At 42.8% G+C, this 18,195-nt stretch overlaps 1 protein-coding gene across 4 annotated transcripts in view; it reads left to right on the top strand.

Annotated features, from left to right (window-relative positions):
• Nucleotides 1-15,757, top strand: part of myo5aa (myosin VAa) — a 49,327-nt gene extending 33,570 nt beyond the window's left edge. The window contains exons 26-41 of one of the 4 annotated variants that reach the window (XM_030099012.1): nucleotides 162-296; nucleotides 554-610; nucleotides 771-998; nucleotides 1,722-1,730; nucleotides 2,479-2,579; nucleotides 4,536-4,616; nucleotides 5,997-6,195; nucleotides 8,282-8,375; nucleotides 8,461-8,610; nucleotides 8,678-8,832; nucleotides 8,954-9,043; nucleotides 9,344-9,494; nucleotides 9,568-9,850; nucleotides 9,943-10,117; nucleotides 10,387-10,467; nucleotides 12,291-15,757. In XM_030099012.1, coding sequence (XP_029954872.1) covers nucleotides 162-296; nucleotides 554-610; nucleotides 771-998; nucleotides 1,722-1,730; nucleotides 2,479-2,579; nucleotides 4,536-4,616; nucleotides 5,997-6,195; nucleotides 8,282-8,375; nucleotides 8,461-8,610; nucleotides 8,678-8,832; nucleotides 8,954-9,043; nucleotides 9,344-9,494; nucleotides 9,568-9,850; nucleotides 9,943-10,117; nucleotides 10,387-10,467; nucleotides 12,291-12,443 — 2,142 coding nt within the window. In that variant the 3' untranslated portion in view covers nucleotides 12,444-15,757. Of the gene's footprint in view, nucleotides 1-161; nucleotides 297-553; nucleotides 611-770; nucleotides 999-1,721; nucleotides 1,731-2,478; nucleotides 2,580-4,535; nucleotides 4,617-5,996; nucleotides 6,196-7,299; nucleotides 7,366-8,281; nucleotides 8,376-8,460; nucleotides 8,611-8,677; nucleotides 8,833-8,953; nucleotides 9,044-9,343; nucleotides 9,495-9,567; nucleotides 9,851-9,942; nucleotides 10,118-10,386; nucleotides 10,468-12,290 lie in introns of all 4 variants that reach the window. The other 3 variants (XM_030099002.1, XM_030099005.1, XM_030099003.1) reach the window with 3 other exon arrangements.
• Nucleotides 15,758-18,195: the final 2,438 nt, after the last annotated feature.

The following is an 18,195-nucleotide window of genomic DNA, read 5'->3' on the forward strand; positions in this document are numbered from 1 at the left end:
TACATGGTTTCTTCTGTTAAGCAAAACACTGAGTGTCGCAGACTGAGTCCGGAAGAAATGCATTTAAAACGAGAATTTCACTTGAGTCGTCACAGAGTTTATAATCTTTCATGAAACCTTTTGATGCGGCTCAAACGCCCTAACATTTCTTTGTGCTTCAGGACGTGACTCGAGGAATCGACACTTCGCTGACTCTCAAGCTGCAGAAGCGTCTCACAGAACTGGAACAAGAGAAGCAGTCGCTGCGCAACGAGCTGGAAAACAAAGAGGAGCAGTTCCAGCGGGCTAGAGCCAGGGTACCGTCCTCCTCCACCGCCACTCCACTCACATATAAGCTCACTTTAACTCTCAGTACATTCCTTTCAATTCATATTCCTTCTAAATGTGGCTCCATTTGAAAGAGTTATAAACAAGCTGTTCTAGTAGTCTATATATTTACATTGGCAAAAGGCATTTTTACTGCAAAAATCTACAAACTCAGATTTCCTCTTTGAGTGGAGCTTACTTTGTTTTATCATAGAAGTGATTGCCACGTTTCTGCTCTCGGTTTCAGGACGATGCAGAGTTTAAAAAGGCCCGTGGAGCTGAGCTGGAGTACGAGTCCCTCAAGGTAAGCGGCTGTCAGACGAAAGAAAAACGAATATACACAAGTTCTAGTAACATTCACAGATCTACAGAGAGATTGGATCAGCTTGTTTGATGAAATCTCAACGTTAATTCACTTATTTTCCCCTGTTATCCTCTAAACGCCGAACCTCTTGTCTCCTCAGCGCCAGGAGCTCGAGTCTGAGAACAAGAAGCTGAAGCATGACCTTGCCGAGATGCGGAAAAGCCTGCTGGGCGACGCAGCCACGGGCGCCGGCGCTCCGGGTTCACCCGCCTACAAGGTGCTCCTGGAGCAGCTCAACGCCTCCTGCGAGGAGCTGGAGGTCCGCAAGGAGGAGGTGCTGATCCTGCGCTCGCAGCTCGTCAGCCAGAAGGAGGCCATGCACCACAAGGTGGACCACACTGGCTTAATCATTCTCTTTCTGTCCTTCTCCAAAACCAAAAGCCTGGTTTTGTTTTCAGTGTGTTTTCGTCTGAATATCACTGAAACACGGACCGTCTCTGTTTGCATGTGGGTGTTTTTTTGTGAAAAGGTCGGGTGTTTGACTGCTTGCTGGCATCACTTCTCACATTTAGATGTTCTCACTCTCATCTGTTTCTGTCTGTTTCACAGAAATGTCACAAAAAATCTTTTTCAGAAAATTTCAAAGATTTTTTTTGTTTTTTTTAGTTAAGTAGACAGCAATTGATATTTGGGATGTTTCAGTGACCTATAATATTCGAAAGATGTGGATAATAAGACAACAGTAGAATGTTTAGATTTTGCCATAATTACATTTAAACAGCTCAATTTGCATATCTTTTAGAATAATTGCCGTTATACAGATATATGGTGAATGCTTTTCTTTTTAAATATTTTCACATTAAACACTAAATGGAAAAACAAGATCTCATTGGCTAAGCTGTTTTTCCAGTTTATTAACGGCAAACTTCAATTAGAAATAACTGACAGTTCAAATAAATTTTCAATGATGGAGACTTTTAAGATGCGCTTTTTACATGTCAGGTCTTTATTTTTGTCAAACTTTGTTCACGGTGTTTGTGTCACTGTCCCCGGCATTGTGTCTAACTCTCCTGTCTCCACCTTCTCTCCTCCATTCACGCTCTCCCCACAGGATGAGAAGGTACAGTTGACAAACGGCATCCTGCATGTCTGCTGGTCACTAAACTGTCGTCTGATCTGCTCAGTGTGCAAAGCATCTACAGGCGAGAAATTCCATCCGGGTGCAAACTCTCTGGCTCCATTATGAGTGGAAATTATGACGTGAATTACTTTATTCTTCTGAAAAACACCTACGAATGTGTTTCTTTGAAATAGAGCTCATCAGTCATCAGCAAATGAAGTAAAACTGCAAACCAACTTGGTGTTGTTTCTTTTATATGAAAAGCTTTAAAGCTTCCTCACAATGGGGGGAAAAAAAGACATAAAGCACAGCTTTGAATCACAAAAGAAGTGAAAACTGTTTTTACTCTGAGAGTAAATATGAAGCCTGTCTGCCCTGGATGTGGCCTGCCTGAGTATTTCACCTGTATTGTCATTTGTCTGTTTGTCTTCATCAAACCGATTTCATTCTGTGCCGCTCGACGTTCTGCTGACCGGTCATTCCACTGTCCTTGTAAATACAACTTGCTGTATATCAGAACAGTGGATTCTACTAAAGCTTGCGTGTGGCTCATTAAAAATGTGCATTTGTATCGTCACATAAATAACAAGAAGTGACGATAATTCATATTTTCACATATTCAAACCCACATTGAGTATAATCTATATTTGGCCCAGATGTGACAGTTTTAGCATGAATAATTGCGATGATGCAGCTGGGTGGTTTTAACCGTTCCTGTGTCTCCCTCTTCCTCCCGCTGTGTTCCCAGGAAACGATGACTGAGCCTTCAGTGTACGCTGACGACGTGTCCAAGCTGAAGGACGCCGATGAACTCAAGCAAGCTTACGTCGGACTCAAAGACACAAACAGGTACGGCGTTCCAGCTGCTTTCGTCTCCACGTCTTTCTTGACTCTTCTCCAAATTCTCGATTCCATCTTCAGTTTGGTTAAATTTGACGTCACGGAGCTGCGGATCCACTGTGAAAGCAGTGTGCAGTGCGTGTTTTCTGCGTGTGTTTGTGAGCTCCTGTCTGTCCTGTCAGATCTCCCAGGTTCATGCGTCAGTCGCTGGATGTCAGTGATCTCCTGAGTAGGCTGAGGTAACCGACGAGACGTGGCGCCCCCTGCATGGCGCAGCAGAGCATGCACGGCCACGCTGTCGCTCGGCGGGGGTGAAAAACACTGATGTCAGTGCGGCTGACACAGCTGGTTTCACGCTGCGGGGAAGATGAAAGCTTGAGCGGCGTTTTCTGACCTGACAGCATGAGAAATAACTTAACCAGCTCCAGTTTGGGATCAGATCCAGCAGAACGGGACGTTCTGTGCTTTCAAGCTTCCTGACACCGACGCACAAGAAAGTCTTTTCAACTTAGAGCGAAACTGAGTTGTCGACCCGCATGGAGGAAGAGCAAGAAGTGTTTTGACTCACCTCTAAATGGTTTCAAATTAACTCAGAGGGTCTTTTCATGGACATTGAGAGTCCTGGAGTTACTGTGGAGGTGACCATCGTGTTTGCTCTTTCAGTAACCGCTGTGTGGCAGAAAGCATGAGAAAGTCTGAGCCGCAAGTGACACTTCTTTCAGTTTAGTCAATAACGGGGAGCAAAGTTTAGACACTGTGGTAGAAGAAGTTTGGTTTGACCTTTATGGAATGAGTTTGGCATGAATATTGCATGAATCCACCCACACATGTTTTAATTTTGTTTCAAGCAGAAATGCACTGCACACTTCAAGGAAGTTTGTGCTGCTACACACTGAAACATGCACTAACCCTTATTTATTCATTTCATTGAGTTTTAACAGTTGTGTGTATCTTGTTGTCTTGAAAGCAGACTAACACACTGCTGTGGTGATAAAGTGAATGCATGATGCTGTAACACACACCAGGGTCAATATTGAGTTTAATTTCAAGAACAAAAAGGTATCATCATTGACATTATAACTCATCAGAACTTCCTTCAAAGTTGTGTTTTGCGTCACTGTATTTTCACTTCCTCCCAAGATGATTCATTTGTTTCTTTTGATCACATTAAATCTGTGGAAAAAAACGAAAAGCGCCACTTGTTCAGTGAGACACATTCTTATGTATAAAGCAAAAAATCTTAAAATCTGTAAACATGTATAATATAGGGCCTGATTTACTAAGATCCTGTATGACGTGCTAATTTGTCTGTAATATCATGAGACATCATGGAGCTGGATGTGTTAGTGGAGGAGATTGTTAAACATTTCAGATCATGAAAGCAAAATTATTCAGCACAAAAAAAGACGCATGATATGGAAGATGGTCCGTCACAAATTGAAAGCTGTTGCAAAAGTAAGAGGAACAGAAGATAGTAGAAAATTTTTGCAGGAGTACAACACAGAAAATATAGTGTGATGAAGTTGGCAGATTAAAGTCAAGGGGAGTCAGCTGAGGAAAGACCTTTCATAATAATGGCAGAAATTCTGGAAAAAGTTGAGCATCTTACTTGCCCAGTTTCAAATGTGTTGTACCGCAGTTACATTTATTGCTGCAGTGAACTAATTAGCATCAGTATTAATAAAATATGTTTAATCAGTATGAAAGTATTATGAATGATTCAAAATGGAAACAAATTTTCACTGTCAAACACCTTCAACAAGAATCACTTTTTATTGAATATAAAGTAAGTTAAAGTCTCTTCATGTGTTTCTCCACAGTCACTCAGGGTGTTCCTCACTACATGCACACAAAACTCAGATCAAGTTACTTTTGTCATTCTGCGCACGTCTCGGTCACTACGGCTTCATTCTTCAGTTGTGTTACTGTGCTTCTCATGTTCCTGTTGTGTTGTGTGTCGGTCAGATCTGCTGCTCCAGACTTCCATAAGCTGAATGAGGACGGAGAGCTGTGGCTGGTTAATCAGGGCTTAAAGGAGACCGTCAGGTGTAACTGTGTTTCAAACACAAGCGTGATTTCTTTTTCTTTCTTTTTTTTTTTTTTTTTTTTTTGAAGCATGATCCGTTTGCCTTTCAAGAGGAAAGGATAAGATCTGCTGGTTTTCTTTGTTTTGATGTTTTCTCTCACACTTTTTATTAACCTGTCACAGTTTCACCTCACATTGATTTTGCTGCATGGTTTGATCTGTTAAACATCTGGTGGTTATAATTGTATACAAGCCTGCATTGTTCTCAGTAGATTACACAAGGTTTTCATTATTTCTGACGATGCAGCAGAATCTGCCTTGCCTTCTTGGTAACCTCGTCACTCACGGGTAATGACAGTTCATTAAAATGTACAGTGTCACATAATGCAACATCCACAGCAGAGCGTGCCTCAGATAGTGTTTGCGGTTGTTCATGGCTTTCACGCTGTGATGCATCTGGTTTGCGGCAGAGTGAATCTTCTCAGCAGTCAGCTGTTTTATCATCGGCACCTCCGATGTCCATGCTGACTAAAGGTTTGTGTATCCCGGGACTTAAAGCTCACAACCACTATTTGACTCAGATCTGTTGTTTTCAACACTTCAATTAAAGTTTTTTTCTTTTTTTTTTTTTTTCTTTAGTTTCTAATGAAATTTCCCACAATGAAAAAATACAGTTGACAACCAAACAATGCTCACTGAGGATTTGTAACATTTCTATTATAAATAACAAGCAGTTTTGTGAGGGATTTTTTTTACTGGTGCACATCTTTGTGTCCAAATTGAGCTGGAGGCAGTCAAACGCCATGTCAGGATGCTGTAAACATTAAAATATCCGTCATGTGTCTGAAACCATCTTTACTAATGACTAATGAGCTGGAAGTAAACTGAATACTCAAACTCTTCACCTTCTCTTTAAAGTAGCTCTGCTAGTTTCCCTAATATAGAAAAACCTCTTGCATGTTGGCAAACAATTTCCTAAAAGGAACGTGAACGATCTGCCGGCTGAGCCTGCTCTGACCTCTGACCTCTGACTGCTCCCTCAGCCTGGTTCAGCGTCTCAAGGAGAAGACTATTTTAAAAACTGTGCGGCAGAGATGAGTGTGGCTCAGAGAGGCTGGACTCTGGGCTGCTGGTCGTGTCTGCACAGCATGCTGCTGCATCCCCCCTGCAGAGGAAACTCCTCCTGCTCTCTCCACGCTGAGAGTCTCACTGATTCCCCGATGCTGATTTTTTTTTTTATCTCTTTCTCTCTTGTCTCCCAACATCTGCATTCCTACTTACTCCACCATTCTCTGTGCTCCCATGCTTCACTTTCCCTCTGCACCCTCCACTCTTCTCTCCCATCTGCATCCACCCTCCTCTTCCTCCTCCTCCTCCTCCTCCTCCTTCCTCCCCCTCAGGTTATTGGAGCACCAGCTGCAGACTCAGCGGAGAACTTATGATAATGAGGTGGAGTCGCTGCGCGGCGAGCTGCAGACTGTCAAGGAGGAGAACAACCGTCAGCAGCAGCTCTTGGCTCAAAACCTCCAGCTGCCTCCAGAGGCCCGAATCGAAGCCAGCCTGCAACATGAGATCACTCGGCTCACCAACGAGAACCTGGTACGCTGCGACACGCGAATGCAGGCGGGCTAACGAGTCCACGGCACAAACAGCTCACCTTTAGGAGAAAACTAAAGGAAAAAAAATACTTGAATGTTTTCAGTTGAAGTGTAGCACAGAGCAAGTTTGGCTTCAAAAGCATTTTAAAGATTTTGTTTTTATTTTTTGATTGTTTTAAACATCCTTTTGGGGATACTTTTACAATGCAGACACGAGACTGAATGAAAGAAAATAAATGTGAGGAAATAACAGGATTGGTGTACAGCAGATGGTTCTAGACGGCTCCCTTGCTGGGGGTCTTTATGGTCAGATGCACCACTCAGCCATCAGATTGCCTTGAAGCACAAATAAAAATTAAAAAAAATCCATCTAAGGGTAAATTGTTTCTAGACATTTATTCTTTCTGTGTAAAATATTGTTCAAAAACATAATAAAATTTGATAGTGTACATGCAGTGGTTTGATTAAAGGAGTAAAAAAAGTCAACAAAAAGCTAAATTAGTGTCAGTGCACTGCTCATTTTCCAGTGCTTGTGAGTTTAGATGATGAAGAATTTTAAATATGTCCAAATAAGCATGGTTAGTATTCATGGTGTTTGTCACACTGGTTTTGATACTAAAGGAGGAAAAAGTTGGTGATGTTTTCAAAACCAGTTGGAAAACACTGAGCTTAGGTTATTAAACATATTAAATTAATTCACATTATTTTGAGTACACGAGTGCACATTAAAGGAGCACAGCGCAGTTTGCTCGTTTTATGCGAAACACTGACCCCTGCGGGCCGCGCATTACGTCAGCCTTAGAGCGATTCGTACCGAATCACTCATATTGCTGTGCCTTCAGTGCGCTGCACAGGAAAATAGGAGCGACTGCGATCTTGCAAAAATAGCTCTTGCTGCCCATCAGGCAAAGGTACAAACGTATGTGGGTGTGAATAATTGATAATTTAATATTTAAAACTGCGCTGTGCCCCTTTAAAAGGTTTGACCTGCACACGCACACACACACACACACACACACACACACACACACACACACACACACACACACACACACACACTTAAAGTAGAACAGCCTCATTTGTTTTGAATGGTTTCACCTGGCAGGAGCTCATGGCCGACGACCCCACGGCGTCCCGAGAGGCTCGAGTCATCATTTTACGCCGGATGGTTGTATGTAGAGACAGTGCGCGTCTGTTTTGTCTGCATGTGTGTGAGGACTAACCGAGGCTGCGGTGGCACCGGGTTTCGCTCCATTAACTCTGTCCGGCGGCACTTCTAACCCACAGCGGAGCAGCTCTGCACTTTCTCCTCCTTCCTAACAGCCAGCGAGTCTGCAGCCTTCACACCTCTGAAAACACGATTCGCACGGCCGCCGGATGTTGACTATAAATGCCACTTTTCTCTCTGTTCTCTGAAGGCAAAGCTGCCATTTTAGTCTATATTTTCAATTCCTAAAAAAGGTGGGGACATTGTGTGAAATTGAATTTTCCTGCGTTACCACGGTTCATTTTACTCGAATTAATTTGTTTTTTCTGCTTCTTGGATGGTTTTAAATTTTCTACTCCTCATGAAGTCTAGGACTAATGGTTATCACTATGCATACCAAATCCTGTCTATGGCAACATTCAGGAGGTAAAATGTGTATCAAGAGATGAAATCACACGTGAACACTGTTCCAAAATGCCACTGTACTTTCTGAACCAAAACTGTGGCAAAATACACCGAGGCAGCTTAGATGACTGTTCTGATGACGGAAAAATCAAAAATCAATTCTCTCACAAAACCACGGGCAAGTTAAATAATGTGAATAAACTCTAATTCAATATCTGACCTGTTTATATTCTGTTATGATGAAAATGTGACTCTGTGAGATTTAATTAGCGTTTTCCATCTTGTCCCCACATTTTTTGGACCTGCGGTTGTTTACAGATGTTTGTTTATTTTCTGACTTTTAAACTCCTGGATTCGGGCTGTACAGCTCAGTGTTGGTTTGACTCTTTTAACGGCTGCGGGGAAACGGCGAAGCAGCCTGAGCCGCTCTGTCCTCACTGTCCGGCGTGTTTGTCTCTCCATCCTCTTTCGTCAGGATCTAATGGAGCAGCTGGAGAAGCAGGATCGGACCATCCGCAAGCTCAAGAAGCAGCTCAAGGTTTACTCCAAGAGGATTGGAGAGATGGGAGGTAGGAGAGGAGTCGTCGGTCAGCTCAGGGTAAATCTCCAGTTCTGCGGATGTTGGCTGATTGTCTCGTGACCTGCGTCTCCCAGCGGGTCAGGCCGAGGGCCAGACGTCTCCAGGACAGATGGTGGACGAGCCCATCCACCCCGTCAACATCCCCCGCAGGGAGAAGGACTTCCAGGGCATGCTGGAGTACAAGAAGGAGGATGAGCTCAAACTAGTGAAGAATCTCATCCTGGGTAAGAACAGAATGATGGGAACTGCGGGGAACCTTGAGGTGACCTGTCTGCTGCTGTTTCTCTGCAGAGCTGAAGCCTCGAGGCGTGGCGGTGAATCTGATCCCAGGTCTGCCGGCCTACATCCTGTTCATGTGTCTGAGACATGCAGACTACGTCAACGACGACCAGAAGGTCCGAACTCTGCTCACCTCCACCATCAACAGCATCAAGAAAATCCTGAAGGTATGAGACTCTGCAGTGCTGGGATGTTCTGTTTAATTTTAGATTAAAATTCATCATGACTTGATCATAGGTCGTGTGTTTTCATTCATCCTTTAATTTAACAATTGTGTTGTGTTGTCAGAAACGAGGCGATGACTTTGAGATGGTGTCTTTCTGGCTGGCCAACACCTGCCGCTTCCTGCACTGTCTGAAGCAATACAGTGGTGACGAGGTGAGACCAGTACGATGATACGCAATGATTAGAAAAACTAAAGCTCTCCTGCTCCTTGTGTAAAGAAACAGGTTTAAAGAAAATCAACAAGATTTTTGTTAGATGTAATTAAAAATTGGGATCTGAACCTGAATTCATAGCGGTACTCTTCCAAATGTGTTTTGATAAACACATACCTTAGAGCGTTGATTCAAAATTTGGTTTCTGGAATTTGAAAGAATTAAATTTGAGTTGTTGAATTTTCACAGGTGTAAACTGGCTGCAATTCTGTATTTTCACCTGCTGTTCTTTCTCTCTCAGGCCTTCATGAAGCACAACACCTCGAGGCAGAACGAGCACTGTCTGTCGAACTTCGACCTGGCCGAGTACCGGCAGGTCATCAGCGATCTCGCCATCCAGATCTACCAGCAGCTGATCAAATGCATGGAGAACATCCTCTGGCCCATGATAGGTGTGTACCCGGTGTGAGACCTCGCGTTAATGAGCGCCGTGCCGACACTGAAGTACGTCCCCCCCCCTTACAGTTTCCGGCATGCTGGAGCATGAGACCATCCAGGGCGTGTCGGGCGTGAAGCCCACCGGTCTCCGCAAGCGGACCTCCAGCATCGCTGACGAGGGCACGTACACCCTGGACTCCATCATCCGGCAGCTCAACGCCTTCCACTCCACCATGTGCCAGCACGGCACCGACCCCGAGCTCATCAAGCAGGTGGTGAAGCAGCAGTTCTACATCGTCGGCGCCGTCACCCTCAACAACCTGCTGCTGCGCAAGGACATGTGCTCCTGGAGCAAAGGCATGCAGATCAGGTAGGAGGCGCTGGCGCTCCGGAGGGCTGAGTGGATTTGGGTTTTTGTTGTTGTTGTTGTCCTGCAGTGTGCGCGTCTCCATCTGTGCGCAGGTACAATGTGAGCCAGCTGGAGGAGTGGCTCAGAGACAAAGGTCTGATGAACTGCGGCGCCAAAGAGACTCTGGAGCCTCTGATCCAAGCCGCTCAGCTGCTGCAGGTGAAGAAAAAGACCGACGAGGACGCCGAGGCCATCTGCTCCATGTGCCTGGCCCTCACCACTGCTCAGGTAAACACTCTCAGTCAAATGAATGAGCTGTTTGAGTCTGCACCAACCTCTGGAAATCCAGCCGTGAAAGCCTTTTAATCCACTATAAAGTGTAATCCTCTTCCCAACCTGTAGGGGGTGTCTGGATGCGCTGTTCTGAAGGGCCTTTTCAGTCACTGTCACAGTTGTTGCTGATTAGAAAAGCAGATTGTGAGAAAATTTGTTTCAAATAATATTTGAAACACATCCTATCTTTCTGAATTGTGTGTCTGTGTGTGTGTCTGTTCCAGATTGTTAAAGTCCTGAACCTCTACACTCCGGTCAACGAGTTTGAAGAGAGGGTGTCTGTTGCTTTCATACGAACCATACAGGTAATTTATTTGTTTAGATGTGTGAGTACAACACCATCAAGTCTTTACTTAACTGAAGCTAAGTGTTCAAAGAAAAGACTGCTCTGAAACATCTTAAGGGTTGAACATTAATGCAGCTGAAATGTATTACAGTTTTTAGAAATTATTAATTTTACATGCATAATTTAGAATTTTACATGTTTCCATTTGAAAATAGTGAGAAAACAAAAGAGGCAAGACTTTAAATAGGGAAATTGCTTTAAAATAAATCCATACAATAGGCTCAAAGAATTAAACCAAGATCAAAACGTGCAACTTTTTTGACAACACAAACATGAAAATGTGAAATGAATGTTTGGAAGTATTTAGTTTGCTCTCAAACATGTACACTAGGTGGCGCCCTCGGGTAACCTGTTCTGAAGATGCTCTTGAAAAGTTTAGGATGGAAGCTCCACTTCAGGTTTTGATATTAACTTTTTGTCATTAAAAAAAACTCTAACAGAGAACTAGAGCGCTCACACATGCTCATATGATTAAAGGTTACAGAGAAGAGTTTTAAAAACCAACAAGAGAACCTTAAAATCATTTATACAGTTTACTGGCAGCCAATGCAGAGACTTTGATCTTTGCTCTTTGTTATGAATGCAATCAATCCAGCAGTTACAGCAGATATGATGTTTTCTTAAATAAAATAAAAAAACAGTTATGAACTTGATGTGGTAAGTTATTCAGAAGATCAAAATGAATGTTGGTTTATAACTGATAAATAAATTATAATGTTAAAGAATCCAAATACCGTACTACAACAAATAAAACTCCAGATGATTCTAAGCATTCCTTTCTAAAATATTGAGCTCTGAGTTTTTAAATCTGTCTTCAATTTTGACTTTGGTGTTTTCATAGAATTGTAAACTTCTTAAAGGAATACTCCAGAGATGTTGGACCCACGCCCTATCCCGATCATTTACAAAGTGAGATAAGCTCATAAATACCTTTTTTGTGTCTGTGCGTCCAGCGGCTGGATCCCAGCTGTTATCATCGTAGTTAGCTTAGCTCACCTGCTGGAGGTGAAGAGGAGACAAAGCCAGACTGACGAAAGTGGACAAAATACTCCTTCCAGTGGTCCAGGGGACGGCGTATTAGCACGTGAAGTAAATCCAAATGGTTATAAAACGTTTAAAAAACCTGTTTTCTTTTCAACCCATTAAAATAACGTTTTGATACACACAGGCATGTGCATGCGCAGTGCTCCGCGGAAGGATATACTTGAGCACAGCAATAGCAGCCATAGACTCAGACGCTGTGCGCCGGTATATCCTTCCGCGGAGCACTATGCTTGTGCAGATCTGTGTGTATCAAAACGTTATTTTAACGGATTGAAAAGAAAAAAAGTCTTTTAAAATGTTTTATAACCATTTGGATTTACTTCACGTGCTAATACGCCGTCCCCTGGACCACTGGAAGGAGTATTTTGCCCACTTTCGTTAGTCTGGCTTTGTCTCCTCTTCACCTCCAGCAGTTGAGCTAAGCTAACTACGATGCTAACAGCTGGGATCCAGCCACTGGACGCACAGACACAAAAGAAGTATTTATGAGCTTATCTCACTTTGTAAATGATAGGGATAGGGCGTGGGTCCAAAATCTCCGGAGTATTCCTTTAGGTTGGGTAGAATGAGTATCTGTGGACCCAGTTTTTGTGTTGAAAAGTAGGCAAAAGGAAAAAAAACTCAAATAGAAGACAGTGAAATCAATGCAGTGAATATATTCCATTTTGGTCTTTTGAAAGACACTATTTAAAAATGTGTCTTCCTTTGGTTTTCATCTGAACTCTTGTCTCCCTGCAGACTCGTTTGCGGGACCGCTGTGAAAGCCCTCAGTTACTGATGGACGCAAAGATGATCTACCCGGTCACTTTCCCGTTCAACCCTTCCTCGCTGGCTCTGGAAACCATCCAGATCCCCGGCTCTCTTAACCTGGGCTTCCTCACCCGCGTCTAAACCCAGCTGGCCGGACCGCCACGGCTTTTTGTCGAAGGGGCCTCAGTTGGATTTGACCCCGACCGGCCCCAACCAGGGAAAAAGAAAACCATTTTTCCACGCGCCTCAATCACTCCAAAATTAGATTTGTATTGAAACTATTTCAAATATCTTGTCCAATAAAATCAGTGAAATGTGTGGCCGCTGCTCCTAAACCTTCCCGCTCCGATCCTGGCCCCGCCCACCTGAAACCGTCACTTCATCTGCACATCTGTACAGTGCTCCTGCCTCCACGCTCTCCTGCACCCTGCTCTGTACCTGTAAATTCCTGCTGCTTGTATAAACGCCCGCCTCATAGAGAAGCCGCGGGACCAGATCGATGCCCTCTGCCCGGCCCGGCCCGGCCCCGCCCCGCCCCAGATCCTTCATAGTGTCTCCACTTCCGGTCGAGTTAGTTGTGATCGTCGTCGTCCCGTTCTCCAGTGAGAATGTACGCACCGAACCCGGGAGGGAGCACTGCGGCCTCACTACCAGGATTCATTCGGTGAACGGTTCACCTTCATGCGAGTTTCGAAGACGGCTGAGCGATGATGTGCTGAAGTTAACTCTCTCTCTGTTTCCACCGCATGTGGAGGGAACCTCTGAGCAGGCTTCGTCCTCTGGGTTCTCATTTTACTCTCCTCACCATCAAGCCAAGTCACAGCTCATCTTCTGTACTATATTATTTATACATATATAAATATGAATAATATACCCTGTATTTTATTTATTGCACTCACCTGCGTCCCATTTTAAGACGAGAAGCTTTCCGGACGCAGTAAATGAGTCTGAAGTGAAGGACGGGGTCATTTCCTGAGAGGAACAGCAGCTTCGTGAAGAGCTTTTACGTTTTAGTTGCACCGTAGGCTTCTTATGTCGGTATGAGATAAATTAGGTAGTATAGTTCAAACGAGTGCCAGAACAGATGAGTATTAGTTAGATTTTAAACTTAGAGATATCCCTTTTCTCCTGGTTTTTTTTTCCTGCGGATTCAGGAGGTGAAAAGACTCGTTTACAGCTGTGACTCACAAGAGTTGCATTGAAATGTTCACTTCAACACAGACGCACAACACCGCACTCTGCTTACTACTTTTTTTTTTTTATCTTATTCTTGTCAGATTATGTTACTTATTTTTGTGTTTTTATTTATTGCATTGTTGTGATTTTCTTGAAGCTCCCCTCTAAAGTTTGTTTGATCCACTGCTGGCAGAGCGCCGCTCTGCAGAGTGATCTGTGTGCAAATTTTAAACCCTGAAAGATGTTTTCCCGTGGAAGAAACTGCTCTATTAAAAAATGAAAAGCCTGTTAGCGTGCGTCGTTACTGCACAGCTATTTGCATATAAACTCTGGTTCCGTGAGATTTTAACAACTATTACATGGTCAAACCGAGACATCTGCCAATCTCTGCAGTCCATTTGTGAACGCTTGGATGTAATTCGAGCATTGAGAAATGAATTTTGCAGGAAAATTGTCCATTTGGAGGGGCTCTTTAAGAATATGAGAATCATAAAACCACATGTCACTGAGCAGAATGGACAAAAAAAGCTTTAGGTTTGCTTTGCAGCTTTGGCTTTACTGTTTCTCCCCGGTTGCAGCTTTGTGTGCCGTTTCCTCCCGCACCTCTTCCACCCTTTGCCTTCCTGCTAAGTGGCCGAGATAGCCTCATGTGGGCTTTTATCGCCCCGCAAAGATCCCAACAGATCATGTTGAACTTCACGCCTTTTTCTGCTCCTGAATTGCACTGATAAGGTTAAGTAGAGTGTCAAACGTTTCTGGTATTTTCTTTAAAGATGGCTCCATCTCCAGCGTTGTGTAAACCAAACCGTGCGTGTTGATGCTGCTGCCCTGAACGGACATCAGCAGCAGGTTTCTGCTTTATTTGTTTTTAATGAAGACACTCTTGTTGCGGTTGAGAGCTGCTGAGTGTGTTCGGGTCACTTCCTTTTGAGCCACTCGTGTCACCAGAACAACCACGTTTGCCTTTTGTCCTCACCTGAACCTTCCTTTACCCCAGTGACCTTACCCTTTCTGATGTTGTTTCTTTAAATGCGCCATAATTTGACAACAAATTGAACTTTTTTTTATTATTTTAGTGTTGTAATGATCAGACTTGAAGTGGTTCCAGTGACTAAAGAGCATAGTTTCTGAGTAAATTGTGTGCAAGTAAAGAGAAGCTATGTGAATTATGTGAAGCTGTTTAGTGTTACACTCGTGTTTAAAGAGGATTTAACATCCGTCTCCGCTCATCGGGACCACGTTTGATCAATCGGCCTTTTTGTTGCTTCATTTTATTTGTAGCGAACAGAAATGATCGAGACGTCGTCCCGAGAAAGACTGAAGGAGTTCATCAACCTCATGAATGTCTCAAAATGTTCAGCGTGTATCATATCATGACTTTAGCAGCACATTGTAGACAAAAAGCCTTATCTGACTGACTCGCTCTCTGAATGACACACACACACACACACACACACACACACACACGGTGGCCATTGTTTAGTTCTGTCAGTGCAGTATTTTGTTCCCAGTGTGAAATAAATATAAAAGCTTTTAAATGTGATCATTTTTATTTTGATGAGGTGTTTGTTTGTTGTGCCGTTTGTTTATCCAGCAGCCAGAATGCACTTTTTGTTGGTAAAGGAAGATTAGTAAACAACAGATTTGAACAGACTATCCCAAACACACACCTGTTAGACTTCCTCTCACACATTCCCGGTCTAACTGGACTCCACCACTCGTTTGCTGCGTTGTTTTTAATAACTCGATGGAAAGGCCAGAGGTGGGCAGACAGCTGCAGCTGGGATTTACCTGGTGGACGGAGGAGAGCTTGATTTGTTTGAAGCGCAGACGTATGGACTGACTGGTTTGTTTGTGTTGAGCGGAGCTGCTGCGGCCTCTTGTTCCCTCCCGGGCTTCTCTTTGGGCTCTCAAACACAATCATCCCTTCACTCTGCTTTTTTTTTTTTTTTTTTAATTCTATTTTATTATTTCTTTTTGTTTTTTGTTTTTTTTTTTTTTACATTAAGGAGAGAGTTGGTTGTACGATATGAAGTAGACATCACAGACGACCATCAGCACTAGCATTAATCGTGCCGTTTCAGAGGATATTTCGTCCCCCCGGCCGCTGAGGCACTGGCGTGAATACGAAGGAGCCGGTGCCGAGCGCCTCATCTTTGAAAACCATGTGTACATTTGACAAAACTGGACTGTTTGTAGTTTCTGGTAGCTGTGCTTATAGTGAATGTGTTCACCGTTAAGAAACTTGGAATAAATTGTCAAATCTGTAAAAGTAAAAATAAAACGAATTCATCACTGTCTGATTGTCATCTTTTGTTTATTTATCAAACTGTCAGTGAAGCAGCAACAAGTTTAAAGAACCAATCTACAGTACTGATCATTGGTTTTCAAAGTGTGGACTCTTGAATTTTGGAGAGGAAGAGCTAAAAATATTAACGATGAATTGATATAAGTGACACAAAGCTGTGAAAGTGTTCCCAAAGTAGAATGATTCCAGTTTTGTTCCACACTTAATTCATCCGTTCACCTTCTGTGAACCATCGAAGGATCACAACAATCCATTGACAATCCAGCTATGAGCCCCGGGCGCAGAGCAGTCGTGTAGAACACTCCTCTGTTGATCTTGTTGATCTCGTCACTAATCCTGCTCCCGGATTTTTACAAGTCAAGCATGGAGGTTTACCTAGGCTAACAGAGACTGAGTCTGTCCAAAGTGCTCAAAGCATTAAAAAAAAGTCAATGGGTAAAAAGCTTAACATCTGTACAAGACAGAATAACTTTTCCAGTAGGAAATACATAAAATGTGGTCTACTAAACATTAGAGCAATCTCCACTAAATCTCTGTTAGTTAATGACCTTATCGGTGACAATAACATTGATCTCCTTGCTCTAACAGAAACTTGGCTAGAGCAAGATGATTATGTGAGGCTCAATGAATGTACCCCTCCAACCTATGTTAATTTCCAAACAGCTAGATCAACAGGTCGAGGTGGAGGTGTGGCAGTGATTTCCCACTCCAGTCTTCTTCTTAAACCCAAAACTAATGTTAAATTCAACTCTTTTGAAAGCTTAATACTAACGCTTACTTGTCCAAATTGGAAGAATCAAAAAGCTGTGCTATTAATTATTGTGTATCGACCTCCTGGTCCTTACTCTGACTTTTTAACTGAGTTCTCAGAGTTTTTAAGCAATATAGTATTGACTCATAACAAGATCCTTATAATAGGTGACTTTAACATCCATGTGGATGATTCTGGTGATAGTTTGAGTAATGCGTTTATTGCAGTATTAGATAGTATCGGTTTCACTCAAAATGTTGATGAATCCACTCATAGTCACAAGCACACCCTGGATCTGGTCTTAACATATGGGATAGAAGTCAGTGACCTAAATGTTCTCCCTCAGAACCCTATTCTCTCAGACCATTTTTTAATTACTTTTCAGGTTTTGATTGAAGACTACTGTGCTCAAAAAGATAAAATTCAGCTGATACGGACATTATCTGAAAAATCTGTGGCTCGGTACAAAGAATTGATCCAGCCTGCATTTGCTGCATTATCTTGTGAACTCACAGAAATGAGCTTATTGACCAGTGGTGATAATAGTGATCAGTTTGTTGACAGTGCTATGCACTCACTAAAATCTGCCCTTGACGTAGTGGCCCCGTTGCAGCTGAAAACCAATCGACCCAGGCGCGTTGCTCCATGGTTTAATTCTGAAACCCGTGTTCTCAAACAAAAAACTCGGCAATTAGAAAGACTGTGGCGTAAATCTAAATCAGAACAATCTCTGAAGGCCTGGAAATGTAGCTTGCTAAGCTATAAACAAATTCTTTTTAAAGCCAAGACATTATATTACTCTCGTTTAATAGAAATAAACAAAAATAACCCTCGGTTTCTATTCAGCACTGTAGCCAGACTGACAACCAGTCATACTGTAGTGGAACCAGTAATCCCAGAATCTTTAAACTGCCATGACTTTCTTAAATTCTTTAATGATAAAATCATAACCATTAGAGGTAAAATCAGTGAAGCGCTTTCCTCAGATCAAGCTCAGGGAATCCAGCCACTGCCTCCACCTGAAATACCTGAAATACTAGATAGTTTCTCATTAGTAAATGGGGCTGAGATTACTTCAATTGTAATGTCTTCTAAAACCTCAACCTGTCTCCTAGATCCAATTCCAACTAAGCTTTTCAAAGATATCCTTCCAGTTATCTTAAATACGATCATAACTATAATAAATACCTCTCTAGAAAATGGCTATGTGCCACAGTCATTTAAATTCGCAGTAATCAAACCACTGCTGAAAAAACCTAATCTCGATCCTGATATTCTAGCTAACTACAGACCGATATCAAATCTGCCTTTTATTTCAAAAGTCCTGGAAAAAGTTGTGGTTAAACAGCTTTACCGCCACCTACAGGACAATAGTTTATTTGAGAAATTTCAGTCAGGATATAGAGCTTATCACAGCACTGAGACTGCGTTAGTTAAAGTCACTAATGACTTGCTATTGGCGGCTGACGCAGGTCTAGTCTCAATCCTGGTTCTCCTAGACCTCAGTGCAACTTTTGATACAATCGACCACAATATTCTCCTGCAGAGGTTAGAATGTGAGGTTGGCATCAGAGGAAAAGCCCTCTGCTGGTTCAAATCCTATTTATCTAATAGGTACCAATTTGTTCACGTTAACCAACAGTCCTCACCGTGCTCCC

Source organism: Salarias fasciatus, chromosome 1 (assembly GCF_902148845.1).
Source record: "Salarias fasciatus chromosome 1, fSalaFa1.1, whole genome shotgun sequence".
In the NCBI taxonomy this organism is placed as follows: domain Eukaryota; kingdom Metazoa; phylum Chordata; class Actinopteri; order Blenniiformes; family Blenniidae; genus Salarias; species Salarias fasciatus.